The sequence below is a fragment of the Apis laboriosa genome, unplaced genomic scaffold (genome assembly GCF_014066325.1).
Source record: "Apis laboriosa isolate Shangri-la unplaced genomic scaffold, ASM1406632v1 scaffold14551_cov152, whole genome shotgun sequence".
In the NCBI taxonomy this organism is placed as follows: Eukaryota; Metazoa; Arthropoda; class Insecta; order Hymenoptera; family Apidae; genus Apis; species Apis laboriosa.
The window spans coordinates 451,517-466,275 of record NW_025221576.1 but is presented as its reverse complement, the minus strand read 5'-3'; the positions used below and the strand labels follow the sequence as shown (position 1 = coordinate 466,275).

General features: G+C 29.9%; 2 protein-coding genes across 2 annotated transcripts; one reads left to right on the top strand and one right to left on the bottom strand.

The window, feature by feature from the left end:
* Nucleotides 1–4,231: 4,231 nt before the first annotated feature.
* Nucleotides 4,232–11,544, bottom strand: LOC122721155. The gene is made up of 8 exons (XM_043948471.1): nucleotides 10,909–11,544; nucleotides 9,894–10,486; nucleotides 9,481–9,810; nucleotides 9,335–9,403; nucleotides 8,680–9,235; nucleotides 8,331–8,589; nucleotides 8,028–8,213; nucleotides 4,232–7,915 (listed from the first exon to the last, which is right to left on the bottom strand). Exons 1-8 carry the CDS (start codon nucleotides 11,063–11,065, stop codon nucleotides 6,268–6,270), a joined length of 3,798 nt encoding a protein of 1,265 aa, XP_043804406.1. The 5' UTR covers nucleotides 11,066–11,544; the 3' UTR covers nucleotides 4,232–6,267.
* Nucleotides 11,545–12,203: 659 nt separating this feature from the next.
* LOC122721165 (sterol carrier protein 2) lies at nucleotides 12,204–14,429 on the top strand. Its single transcript, XM_043948483.1, has 4 exons — nucleotides 12,204–12,299; nucleotides 12,391–12,845; nucleotides 12,949–13,324; nucleotides 13,433–14,429. Exons 2-4 carry the CDS (start codon nucleotides 12,416–12,418, stop codon nucleotides 14,244–14,246), a joined length of 1,620 nt encoding a protein of 539 aa, XP_043804418.1. The 5' UTR covers nucleotides 12,204–12,299; nucleotides 12,391–12,415; the 3' UTR covers nucleotides 14,247–14,429.
* The last annotated feature ends 330 nt before the right edge of the window (nucleotides 14,430–14,759 follow it).

Below are 14,759 nucleotides of genomic sequence, written 5' to 3'. Positions count from 1 at the left end.
ATTTCTTTTTGTATTATGCCTTAAGATAAAGACAACAATAATCATAAAACGATTGTGCAATGTATATAATATATATATATGTATAATTCATCGAACTTCGATATTATTTAACTATCTACGTATTTATTTTGAATATATTATATTACACGTTTATACAAATATAATATATAATATATACATTATATTTATATTTTTACAGCTTTGCTTTTTTTCCCCTCTCTTTCCGCGGGATTTTATAACTGAAAGTTCCTATGAGATCACAGGACATTACAAGTATATATATATATATAAATGGTGATCATAATAAAAATGCGACCCCATTTTATTCGGACAAGGTACAAAAAATATCGTCAGCATACACGGTATGCAGAATGCGGTTTTACGATAGAATATAAAACTCATTGATGATCTATTATTAAATAATTAAACAATAGCCTACTTTACGAGATTATCGTCCGGGATAATCGAGTCTCATTTATTAATAGAACTTCAGATCGATTGCCTCTGCGCTTAGTACATCAGAAGTTCTGAAGTATTATGTTAAAAAAACTACAAAAAAACCATACTTTTCATCTTTTTTTTTTCTTCGCGTATTCACCTGTCGATGTTTTTTTCGTTTCTTTTTTTTTTTTTTTTTTTTTTTCTTTCTTTTAAAACAAACTTATGTATCATATAATATATATAATCATTTAATCAATAACAAATATTTTCAGGACATAAGGATATAAAATTGGAAAAATAATAATCAAAAAATTATCGATCATTAAAAACGTGCATACATATCGACAGGCAAATGAACATATTTAAAGAGGAAAAATGAAAGCAAATAATCAAATATAACAAAATAGCAATGAACTTCCAATAATGAAGCGAAAATTATTGTTACTTTGGGCGAAGGCACTTTACTCGCATAACGTTTCGCAATTTTTCGTTATACACTCCCGTAAATAATCGCACGATCGATCTACGTTCTGCTATATACATCGCTCAATTATCACTCCCATACATTTGTAACATCACTTTTGTTTCTCTTGTATCGCGATAAAATCGCTCGAATGAAACTTGACCGATGCAGTTACATGGCGGAACGTAATAACGAACGCTACAACTTCCAGGTTATCGTTATCAGGATTTAACGGATTTTTTTTTTAATCTCTGTTTATATCTCTATCGTTTATTCAACTTTTGTTGTATACACAACACGTAATTGATTCATTTTATTAGAAAAGAAAATCCAGAAAGTTAGAAAATTACATGCTATAAAATGTTAATGTTAAAAAAAAAAAAAAAAAAAAAAAGAAAAAAAAAAAGAAAAAATTCACAATATAAAAGGATTATTGGAAATAATTATTGCTGAACTGTTAGAATTACAAGAAAGGAAATCCGAGGTGTATAAATTGTCTGACGACTGTCGTACAAGTTTCACTTAAGAGTTATTTTATCGGGAAACAAATTGCAATTGCCTTTAAAACAAGCGATTCTCGAGAATATATATTTACACGTTCGTTTCGCAAAAATATTTCGCAACATCTTGGATTACATTGATACACGAATCGTATGTATTTCTATCTGATTTTTTTTTTTTTTTTTCTTTTTCTTTTTGAAATCATACTCATAAATATACACGCACACATACGCATTCATCGTAAGGGAAATGACACGAAAGTCCCTGATGCTAGACAAGTGTAGAACACTTAAATCACGCACACATAACGCATCGTACGGCTTGCCAGCTAAAATCGATACGATCACACACGCAACCTCGCGAATAAAAAGAATTCGATGGATAAATTCCAACTTTGTAGATTTTTTTTCAAGAGCAATACAACGTAACGTAGCGGAACAAATCACTCGAGCTGCCAAAATTAACTTTCCAATTTTTTCACGAATATATTTACACATTTACATTACATATTCGTTTCATTCGTAATACTATCTATATATATATTATATATTTTTCGATCCTTTGCTATATCATTCTATTTAGGATTATCCTTTGCGATCAAATCCGATACAAACGATCTGATAATTCGACGAAACGAACGATCGCTTTAGCAATAGAATGTTTAAAAAATAATAATAATAATAATAATAATAATAAGAAATAATTTACATCAATTGTTCAATTCTCGATCGAAAATTGATCGATCGTCCAGCTGGGAATCGCAAAAGGAAATCGGAAAATTTCGTGGCCAAGAACGCAATTACACCATTCACGCGTTACTTCAAGCAGAGAGATACATTTGCACGCAATTAGATTTTATTCAATTCTCATCCGATGATTCGGTTACAATAGTTTGAAAAAGATTTAAAAAGTGGAAGAAGCGTAGTACATAGTGCTAAAATAAGAACCATTTAAAATGGAGAGATCCTTTCTTCTGCCTTTGTTCTACGCGCGGAGAGAAAGGTAATGATAACGCTAAAAACTGTACAATATGTATTTTATACATTCCGTTCGGGCAGCCATAGCGGCTCGTGTTACAAGTGTTATATGTATCTATATATATATATATATATATATATTCGTATTTATCACGCTTTGTTATGTACAAATTAATATATAACGCCGCCACATCATTCTTTCATAATTCACCGGGACTCTTTATACCCTTTAAAGCATTCGGAAAAAAAAAAAAAAAAAAAAAAAAGGAGATAACGTGGATCGTCGAATTTAAGTAATTTAAATCTTATTTCACAACAATGAAACGAATCTGTTACAGTAAAAATATATACGCTTATTACAAGTCAACGTATGCGAATACAAATTTGCGAAAGTAAAATAAATATTCATGAGTGATGAAATTTAAATTTTTACTGACAGATCATGACGTATGAAAATATAATGTAGAATAATCGGAATATGGATGTTTATACAAAAATTCATTTTATTTATATATATTTTTGAGCACAACTGAAGGAATAAAAATTTGTTTCAAAATATATTTGTGTTAAAATATTATGAATATATTATTAATAATTAATTAAAATATTTTGATATTTGGATATATCTTGTATATATTTTAATACATATATATTCTGTACATTTTTGCACATTTAAATTTCTGATAAATGCATAAACATCCACAAATATTGGTTATATTAATGTAAATGTATTCATAAATAATAAAAAATTAAAAAGTTATATACAATGAATGAATGCATTATCTAATAAATGAATACATTTACACAAGCGATAATAAAGGTTTTTATAATTAATTTTACATAAATACATACATTGACTACCTATCAGTAAGTAAATGTATGTATTTATTATGTTATAATCGATAAAATATTTTTCAATTATAATCAAAAAATAATTTAAAATTTTCAATATTATAGAATGAATAAAAAATATTTGAACAAAAAAAAAAAAAAAAAGAATTTATCTCTCGAGTGATTACCGTCAAACCACGGATAACGAAACAAAGAACGAAAAAAATCGATTTTTCGTGACTGAAAGGAAGAATAACGTAGATCTATAGAGATTTCAAATAATAAAAATACTATGAATCAATAAAAGAACTACGACAGACTTTTTCAATTTACAAATAACGATCTACACTTTTATTCTCTATATAAATATATATATATATATATATATAAAAAAAAAAAAAAAAAAAAAAAAAAAAAAGAAAAAGAGAATCGTGTCTCAGAAAAAAAATAAAATTTTTATAGATCAAATGATCGATAAGTTTTTAAATATTTCGAATCTAATAAAATAAATTTTAAAACGAGCAATTTCTTAATTAAATTAATTAGATTAAATGATTAAAATGCATAAATCACTTAAAAAAAAAAAAAAAAAAAAAGAAAGAAAAAAAAAAAAGATCATTGATCGAATGAAGAAAAAGGAGAAAAAACTATAGATCTACAAATTTACAATGATCGCATATCCTGCGAATTCATAAATAAAATAATAAAAATCGACGCTTTAGTTTCTCTACCAGAAACTATCGTAAATAGAGAAAATAAAACGTTCTTCTTTTTCTTCTTTTTTTTTTTTTTTTTTTTTTCCTATTGATCACGTAATGCTTTAAAGGGTTAAATAAATGGGTACAAAAAAATACAATATACATTAAGCAGGATTACGTTTGTCGATCGTGGTGGCAAGGTCCTCGGTAGATTGTAATGTTTTATTAAACAATCATAATTAATTTTCCAAGGATTTATCTTGCTACACTTATTTTCTGTGCGTTTCACTATCAATATCTACATATTTTCTTTACTCTTTTCTAATGATGCGTTTGCTTTCATTGTCAACCGAATTTTAAAGAAAAAAAAAAAAAAAAAACATTACTATTTGTTACAAAAATTCCTCCAACTTCTCTTCCATTACGAGATTCGTACAAAATGATATCGATATTCAAAATTTACACAAAATTAAATTTAAACGCTTAAACTTATAATTAGATAAAGGAATTGCTGTCGATCGAGTCGCGTATATTCATAATTACATGTATATATTGTGTAAACACACACATATACACACATATACATATACACAAGAATATAGCTTTACAATTTTTTGTAAAAAATATTCCATCGATATTTTTATCATTTCTATTCTTTTTTCAAATCACAAGCTGAAATGTATGAAAATATTCGACGAAGTGGAGGGAAAAAGACACGAAACGAAACGGAAAAAGAAAACAGGTTGATCAAGCAAACGAATCATTATTAACAAAATTCATTTGTTAAATTTCTTTTTTTTTTTTTTTTTTTTTTTCCCGTACAATAGTCTTTGTTCCTTCGCAATGGAAAAAACAAAAACAAAATACGAATCGTACATCGGGGACAGGTATTCATTATTGACCTGTTCTTCTATTCGATTTCGCGATTTCGCTTAATACATAATAATCTTTACAGTTTTTCCTCATTTTTTAATATTTTTGTCTCTTTTCTTTTCTCTATAAAAATGAAATAATAACCGCGTATATGAGACATATTACGTTACGCATACATTTTTAGAAAAAAATGGGGGAAATGTACGAAGTGGACCAGAACATAAACATTGTATTTTTATTAATACACTTTCAAGATTCATTGACATATGCCTGTTTATAAACGAGCCTCGAACTAATAAGAAGCGTAGACAGGTGGATAAAGAAAACAGGCAATTAATGTTTATTTTTATATGGTAAGAGGCGAGTGAATAAAAAGAAGCGACCCGTGAAACGAATTAAAAAAAAAAAAAAAAAAAAAAAAAAAAAAGAGTTCTCTTTCTCTTTTTTCCTTTCTTGTTTTAAACAAGCTGCACCTTTGATTCTGATTCCTGTATTGATTTATAGGGACCAAGAATCAACTTCAAATTACGAAATCATTTTCACAGGTCAACCCACCTGACGGAGATTATTTTTTTCTTTTTTATGCTTGTACTTGTAATAACACATACAGAAGTTTCTTTTTTTTTTCTTTTTTTTTTTTTTTTTTTTTTTTTTTTTTAGTAAAACAGAAATTTCTTTTGTCTTACATAAAATCCTAAAAGATAATACCGATTATTACGGAAGCGACAATCTATCGACACCATTATAATCAATACATTATTATAATCATTTTTTTATGATATATAAATCGATATTTATATCATCACTGATTGGAAATGTTCATGATAACGTTGTATTAAAGGCGTCAAAAGTACCGCTTCAATAATACATCTAAATTTTTAACAAATGTGTGTACATGTATGTGAAAATCGAATGAAGTTTTTCGAAGAGAAAATAGCGATAGAGACAGAGACAGAGACAGAGACAAAGACAGAGAGAGAGAGAGAGAGAGAGAGAGAGAGAGAGAGAGAGAGAGAGAGAGAGAGAATAAACGCATTAAATGTGTACGTGTACATTCTTCATATATCTATATATCTATATTTTTATTTATATATGTATATAGGCGAATTAATCACACAGAAGCGTGAATCTTCAACAAAGAAGATTACGTCGTCTGGGATTATACCGTCTTTGCCCCCATTTTCCCATCTACATGTTAAGAGACGCACGCAAAGATAATGTCCCAGTCCTACGTGATCATCGTTCCGACGATGAGTCTTCTTCCTTCATTTAATAATATTTTTAACAAGTATATGTACAGAATAGAAAAAACAGTTGTTTTCTTCTCGTTATGTTGTCAAAAGCGGTGCAAATTTTTTTCTTGGTAAAAATTGCAGCGAAAGTTTTTTTTTTTTTTTTTTTTTTTTTTTTTTTTTTTTTTTCATTTTCATTTCTTCTCCTCTTTCCTTCAAGCAAATAATAAATTCGAAAATTCATGCACTTTCTACCAATTATTACCACGTCCCCGACCTCTGAAACCATTTCCCCTAAATTGTCCACCGCGTTTCAATCCTCTGGGCATAAAATTACCAATTACAGGGCCACGAGGACCTCTATCCATCCAAGGAGCTCTGGGACCACCTCTGAAGCCTCTACCCCTTGGTAGACCCCCTCTCCATGGAGGAAATGGAACAGGACCACTAAGACGTGGTCGAAAATTCGGCCCTTCAAAATCGTATATCCCCGGATGTGACTCCGCCGATACTTGCGGTATAGGCCCGTTCAAACCTGCATCAGTCTCGGTTGGAGTCTGAGGACCATTAGATAAAAGTCTCTTCTTACTAGAGCTAACATCATTGTCATCAAAGTTGCCATTTGTCGACGGTCTCTTCAATTCGTTACTTGGCATTGAGTTTCCAAGATCGTCCAATTGATCCGATATATGTTGTTGTTGTTGCTGTTGTGATTGATCGAAGTTAATATCTTGTTCGGCATTTTCAATCGATCCGCTACTCTCGCAAGTTTTCTCCGATATCATAGCTTCTGATTCAACGTGTTCCTCATATTCAGAAATAGACACGTATTGATTATGCTGCGAGTCTTTAGAATCCGTTATTACGGGTACAACAGTCACTTGGTTCATTGTTGATTGTTGCTCGTCCGACTCAGCAACCGGTGGCTCAGATTCATGTTCATGAACAAGATTTGAACCACTTGAATAAATGGATTGCTGGTCAAGATCCCGTGAATTTGGCGTGCCATGTGACAATCTACGATCTTGACAATTTTCTTCTTGTTCCGTATCCACAGGATGTTCTACATTTGCTGCTATTTCCTTCTCATTAGGTAATCCTATAGGCATACCCTCTTCGTCGATTATGACAACTGTATCGGGTGCTGGTACTAACAGAGGTCTACTATTGGGTAAAATTTCTGGCGAAGATCTTTGATGTTCTTGGGTTCTAGATTTACGATTGTTCTGAATGTTTCTCGGTTTATGGTCATCCGAGTATCTATCCCGTCGATTTCTCGCAAATCCACGGCCACCACGACCTCCTCGGTCATTCCGATGAAAACCAATATCTCGATGTTGATGATCGACTGGTTGAGAGTACCTCCCACGCATTTGTGGTTCGCCAAGAAATTCTTGATTAGGTCGTAAAGCATGATTCTCACGATATTCAAATTCTTGTTTTGGAAATTCTGGTTGCATTTGATGAAATTCTTGTTGACCAAAATCTGGCTGATTTTGAATGAAATTTGGCGGTGGTCTATTCTGATGGAAATTTGTTTGAGCCGGATGGAATTCTGCCGCGGTATTATGTCGAAAATCTGTTTGATCTTGATGAAAAGATGGTTGACCTGGATGAAATTGTGGCGGTGGAGGTGGAGGTGGTGGAGGTCCTGAATGCATCATATGTACATCTTGCATAATTTGTCCATGCGATCCTGGCATTTGGCCTGCGGGAAGCGGAATCATTCGCATATCCATATCCATGTGTTGCGAAGATGCTGATGGATTACCGACTCTCATGTCCCTATCTTGCGATCGCACGTCAACCAATACCCTTCCTTTTGGCTTACTGTCAGTTTCATCATCCGACATTTCCATGTCAACACTTTCCACGATATCGCCCGGTTGCATGTGTTGCCTGATTACGCATATTATATACGCATTATATTGAGATTGTTACGACGAAAAAAAAAAAATTGCTACGATATAATCCTACGAGATTCTAGTAATTAAAAGTTTTATTGTCTTACCGGTAATCCTGATCGCTGGTAGACCACAAGTTGTTGCTATTCGATATCACATTCATAGAAGTATCGTTAACATTATGATTTGCTGGACTTCCTGTTAAGCTAATTAAATTACGATGGTCAACATCCGCTGCTTTCATTAAACGATATGGTAATTGATTTTCCACTGTCATTGGAATTGGTATTACCCTAAAGAAGATATGTTTTTCTTTCTTTCTTTCTTTCTTTCTTTCTTTTTTTTTTTTTTTTTTTTTTTTTTTCTTAAAATCTATATAATTTAGTTTAAATTTTTATTAAATTTTTTACCTATGATCTACATCTCCAGCAGTACTCAAAAGAGATTCTTGCGGTTGAGAATCATCATATTCAACTGGATCTGTAAATCCCGCCTTTTCATACATGGGTGGCGATTCTGGTGTTTCGGATAGAATTTCGTTCTTTCCTCTCACAATATTAGTCCATGTAGATTCATTATTAGAGTCCCATCTATCCGTATCACCATCCATCCATGTTTTCGTTTTTTCATCACATTCACCAGGCCAAGTTGGATTCATGCTATTTTTTCCTACAAATATTATAAAACTTAATATACGTTATAAATTTGTAACAGAATGATGTCAAATTATTATTTATTACATCCAATATAAATTCATACCCTTTTCTTCCCATTTGGCTGGTTCCTTTATAGTTTCATTTGGAGGTGTCCATGTAGGAAATTTTGGTGGTAATTTATTATAACAATTTTCATCGTCAAGAAAAATAGGCGGAGGTAACGGTGGAGGTGGTAAAGGATTAACAGTATTATTATTAGTAGGACCATCAAAAGGTACAGTAATGTTACTTTGACTGTTTTGACTGGAGTATGGTGAAGGAGTATGCGATTCGCCTGATAAATTCCGAACAGGTAATGGAGTACTATGAGTTATTGGACAAGTATTTACGCCTATAGGTGCATTCTGATTACCCATAATTCTTGACATCACAGGAGTTACAGAATGCTGCCCTAACACAGGTGAATGTCTATAATTCGAACGCTGTGGTGACTCTACTCGTGATTCTGGAATATCTAAACCAAGACCTGGAATACCACCAGGATCTTGTGTTCCATCAGAAGAAGGAAGAACAGTTTTTAAAAAACTAGAGATATTAAAATCCGCGTTATTACTTTCATTTTTGGAGGGTCTCATGTTGATTACCTCTATTGGTTTAGCCTAGTAAAATAATATTTTTATAATGTTTTAATTAATACAAATTTTATTAATATATATTTTATGTATATTATGATAAATATTTATCTTATTAAAATATACCTCTATTGAGTCGTTATACTGCTGTGATATTCCAGTAGGTGTTGATGATCTTTCATTAAATATATTTCTCTTTAAAATGAAAAACAAATAATTTATGATAATATTCATTAAAATTATTATATAATCTTTCAATTATAATATCTTACCATATTACCAAAATCCACATTTCCTCCCATAAAAGATGAAAAATTATTAGTAAAATCACCAGAATCATTGACTTGACCCATTTCTGGAGCTGGTACAGGCACTGGATCATAGTCATGTGAATATGAACCATACATAGATGGTGGTGCTACATCTATCATTCCTAATTGATTTTGAGATTGAGTTTCTTCTCCTGGAAGTTCAATATCGCTATCAGGACTTGGAGATGGAGCATTTATGTCTGGTGATGGAATTGGTGAAACTAATGTTGGTAAAAGTTCATCCAATTTTTTCTTCAAATTTTTTACGCGACTACCAAAATTTCTGTATGCCTATTAATAAAGGATATTAAAAATATTAAAAAATATTAGTAAATATAATAAATACTTATCATTTTTTCTTTTATTATACTTACATTAGTAACTATTTTCACTTCACCTCTTTGAGTTTCATAAAATTGATCAGCTTGTTCTAATAGTTCAAGTACTTGGGTTCTTTCTCTAATTTCTGCTTCTAATGCACGAACATAATTTTCAACATTTCTAACTGCTAGATCTACTTCCTTTTCTGCATCTTCAACCCTTCTTCTATCTTTTAGAGAAGCACATAATTCTTCTGCATTTTCTATGTCTATATTACTTTCACGTAAATCTCTTAATCGGGCATCAGTTGCTTGTTCTAATGTAGCACATGATCTCATAGTAGAGATAAGTAAGGCAGCTTGAAATTCTTCAGGTGGTACTGTTGGCTGAGGTTCTAATTTCTTTTTTGGTGCTGCTGAAATTAATCCTGACAAATCTGCGAGAAATTCTTCATCGTATACTTGTCTTTGATCCCAAATTTTGAAAATCCTTAATATACGATGTTTCACTTTTTCATCTCTAACCATAGTTGTTGCTCGTTGTAAAGTAGTGCCCCATGATTCCACAAATTCAAAATTTTTTCTCTTAGAGTATTGAATAACATCATTTGCCAGATAAAATAGCGTAAGCCGGTGCTCAACTTTTACTGTTATTTAAGAAAATATCATTGTCATCCAATAAGTTGCAATTTAATTAAAAACAAGAACCATTCAATAATGATTTTAAAAATATTTAAATAAATATAATATTTAAGTAAATTATATATAAACATTTACATAAAAATATATATTCATAATAAAAATTGAAATAAAATTAGATCTAATTATTAATAAAATATTAAATTTATGTTTAATCATACACATTTCGTTTTAAAATTAAATATTTTATTAATAAAATTTTTTAATTTCTATTATTTATAAAATTTTAAAAAATAATTCTACTTTTGATTATGCATAACATAAATGCAATCTATACTTTTAAATGTAAACAAAAAAAATGCAATAAAATTAGACTATATAATAAACTATATAATAATGCAATTTTATATTGAAATAAATATAAACTTACCCTTCTTTAAAACCTGTAACCAGGTAGCTACAATTTTCTTATGATGTTGTCTCCTTTCTAAGCACCAAGCTGAAAGACCTTGTATTGACTCCTGTGAATCCTTCAATGTATGAAGTCTTCGCTCAAAGAGCTCCACATCAAAATCACTTGTCGCCATTATGGATTAAAACAATGTGCTGTTTATAAACTTGATCCAATGTCACGTTTTAACGTGAACCACCGAGAGGAACACGTGGAATGTTGATCGGATATCATAGGTATGCCTACTTAGTCAATCAACCTAACCAAGTAATATTGCTACTATATCAATCGCTCGGGTAATTAACCTCATAAATATTCATTCGAATCAAACCATTTTATTCTCTATATCACAATAACATTTTTCAGTTCCACGAATGTTGTTTCGCTTAGAAAACAATAGAAATTTCTGAAAATCACTTGAATCAGTATTCGTGTAATCTACACGCTTAAGACACCGCTTTTACGACGCTTATAACGTTCAAAAAAACTCTTTCAATCCCATAAGAAAATCTGTTGTAACAATAATTTCATTCACTTGATATTATTGTACACGTAACATGTCAACTTTTGTTGGATATTTCAAAACTGTTATATTTCTATATGACCGATCTTGAAAACAAGAATCCGCCATCTTTTCAGAACCAAAACACGAGCGCGCAATGGCCGGCGCGATTTTCTAGTATACATATATAGCTCGAGACAAAATTCAGGAAGAACATTTTTACAGGATACATCGAATTTCACTTTCAAACTTCTCGATTGATCTCTCAATTAAATGATACTTTTTTCAGGTAACAGTTTGTAATTTAGTTCTTCTATCATTGACAATAAATCAATCATTTATAATTTTTTCATATTTTAATAATATCATGTTGGTTTCCAATTTAAGAAGGTTATTAATTAAACAAAATCTAAACTCGAGGTATGGACAATGAATTGTGAAAATGAAGAATATATAATAATAAACATGTTTCAAAATGAATGAATGAAAATGTTTTTTGACAATTAATACATAATGATCTGTTTTCGAACGATATGTATGTAAATAAATGTATCTTTATCTAACATTTCTATTTTTTCTTGAACATGGTTTGATTAAATGCAAATTACAATCAATATTGTCTGTGCTTTTCTAATGATAATTTAATGAATTTAGTATAACGTAAGTACAAACTTTATTATCAATTAATTATCAATATAATTATCAAAGAAATTGAATTTGATGACATAAAAAGCGACATCTAGAAAGTTAGTAAACTTTACATAAACTCTCCAATCTATTTATGAATTATACGTGGTTGAATATAGTTATAGTTGCAAAGTAGCTTCGTCATTTTACTGCTTATTTTGCATTTTTTTATTATTTATAAGTAAGCACAAAGTCCATATAAAGTCTAACAACTTGTATCTATATAACTAACAAATTATAATTTCATTTATTATCTTTTGTTGGAATTCCAGGGTTTATTTCAAAGAAGATTTTAAAATGTCACCAAGAATGAAAATTTATGTTATCGGTGTGGGCATGACAAAATTCGAAAAACCAGGTAAACGGGAAAATTTTGACTATCCAGACATGGCAAAAGAAGCCGTTACAAAAGCTTTACAGGATGCAAGAATTTCTTATGATACTGTAAAAGCTGCTTGTGTTGGATATGTTTATGGAGATTCTACTTGTGGTCAACGAGCATTATACGATGTTGGTCTTACTGGTTGCCCTATATATAATGTAAATAATAATTGTTCCACCGGTTCAACTGCTTTATTAATGGCTAAACAAATTATTGAAACTGGCTCTGCTGATTGTGTATTGGCTCTTGGTTTTGAAAAAATGGAAAAGGGTTCATTAATGTCTAAATTTTTGGATCGTACCAATCCTATGGATAAACATATAGAACTTATGTCTAATATAGCTGGTGAGTTATTTTAAATTATTATTAAGCTATTTTCATTTAAAAATTTTTATTTTATTTTTCTTGTTTTTTTATATTATAGTATATTATATATTTATAATTTAAGGTATAAATGAAAGCCCAATCACTGCCCAATTATTTGGAAATGCTGGATTAGAACATATGAAAAAATATGGTACTAAACCTGAGCATTTTGCAAAAATTGCTTATAAAAATCATTTACATTCTGTGAACAATCCATATTCACAGTTTCAAGAAAAATATAGTTTGGAACAAATAATGAGTTCTCCAACAGTATTTGGACCACTTACCAAGCTTCAATGTTGTCCAACATCTGATGGCTCAGCAGCTGTAATTTTGGCTAATGCAGATTTTGTTCATAAACATAAACTTGAATCTCAAGCAGTAGAAATTATAGCAATGGAAATGTGTACAGATTTAGCTTCAACATTCACAGAGAAGAGTTCTATTAAACTTATTGGGTAATAAATAATTTTACAATTTTGTAGCACATATTTAACATAAACATAGATTTACATCTTGAATAATTGCAATATTAAGAATAAAGATAAATAACTATTATTTTATAGGTATGATATGACAAGAAATGCTGCTGAAAAAGTATTTACTCAGACTTCTTACAAACCGAGTGATGTGGATGTTATAGAATTGCATGATTGCTTTTCAATTAATGAACTTATTACTTATGAAGCATTGGGACTTTGTCCTCCAGGTCAGGGTGGAAAGTTAGTTGATGCTGGAGACAATACATATGGAGGCAAATTTGTAATAAATCCTAGTGGTGGTTTGATTTCAAAAGGACATCCTTTGGGAGCAACAGGATTAGCACAATGTGCTGAACTTTCTTGGCAACTTCGAGGACAAGCTGGCAAACGACAAGTACCAAAAGCAAAACTTGCCCTACAACATAATATAGGATTAGGTGGAGCAGTTGTTGTTGCTTTGTATCGTATGGGTTTTCCTCAACAATTCGAAAAAACTAAGAAAAATTCAAGTGCAACTCCCGATCCAAATCAATTCAAGGCAAATGCATTGTTTAAATTATTAGAAATTGCAATGCAAGAGGATGAAGATAATTTAATTGAAAAAGTTCGCGGAGTATATGGATTTAAAGTAAACAACGGAACAACGGAAGGCTATTGGATTGTAGATGCTAAAACAGGGAAAGGAAAAATAGAATATTATGGAAAATCTAAACCTGATGTTGTGATTACAATTAATGATATGGATATTGTAGATTTTATTTCTGGAAAATTAAATCCACAAAAAGCATTTTTTCAAGGAAAGATTAAGATTCAAGGAAACATGGGAATGGCAATGAAATTAATTGAATTACAAAAACGTGCTGCTAAAAAAATTGAACTTCTTCGTTCTAAATTATAAAAAATAAAAAATGGAAATGTACAAATATTTAGTTCAAGAAAAGTTAATTTTTGATATCAAAATATAATTTGAAAAAGCAGAAATCACACATTCATAATCAAAATATTGTTATAATTAGATTGAAATTCACTTAAAATCTGCATATTCATTCTGCAATATAAAATATAAATTATTATTTATATTTACAAAAAATTGAATTCTTTAAAAGTTAATATCTTTTAAAGAATTCAATTCTTTTTTTCTGTACAATAGAGAGAAAGAGAAAAGAATATTTTAGAAATTTCATATAAGATATATTAATAGTTAGTATTTCGTATTAAAATTCTATTTTTATAAATGTTATTTCATTTTAAAAAAGATATATTAAATAAAAAAAGACAGGATTTACAAAGAAATAAACATTCCTTTTATAAGGAAGATAATTTGATAAATAAGTCATAAAGAATAAAAGTTATAATTAATCATTTAATTAACGAGTATTTATTAATCTTACAAAATTTAAATGAATTATAA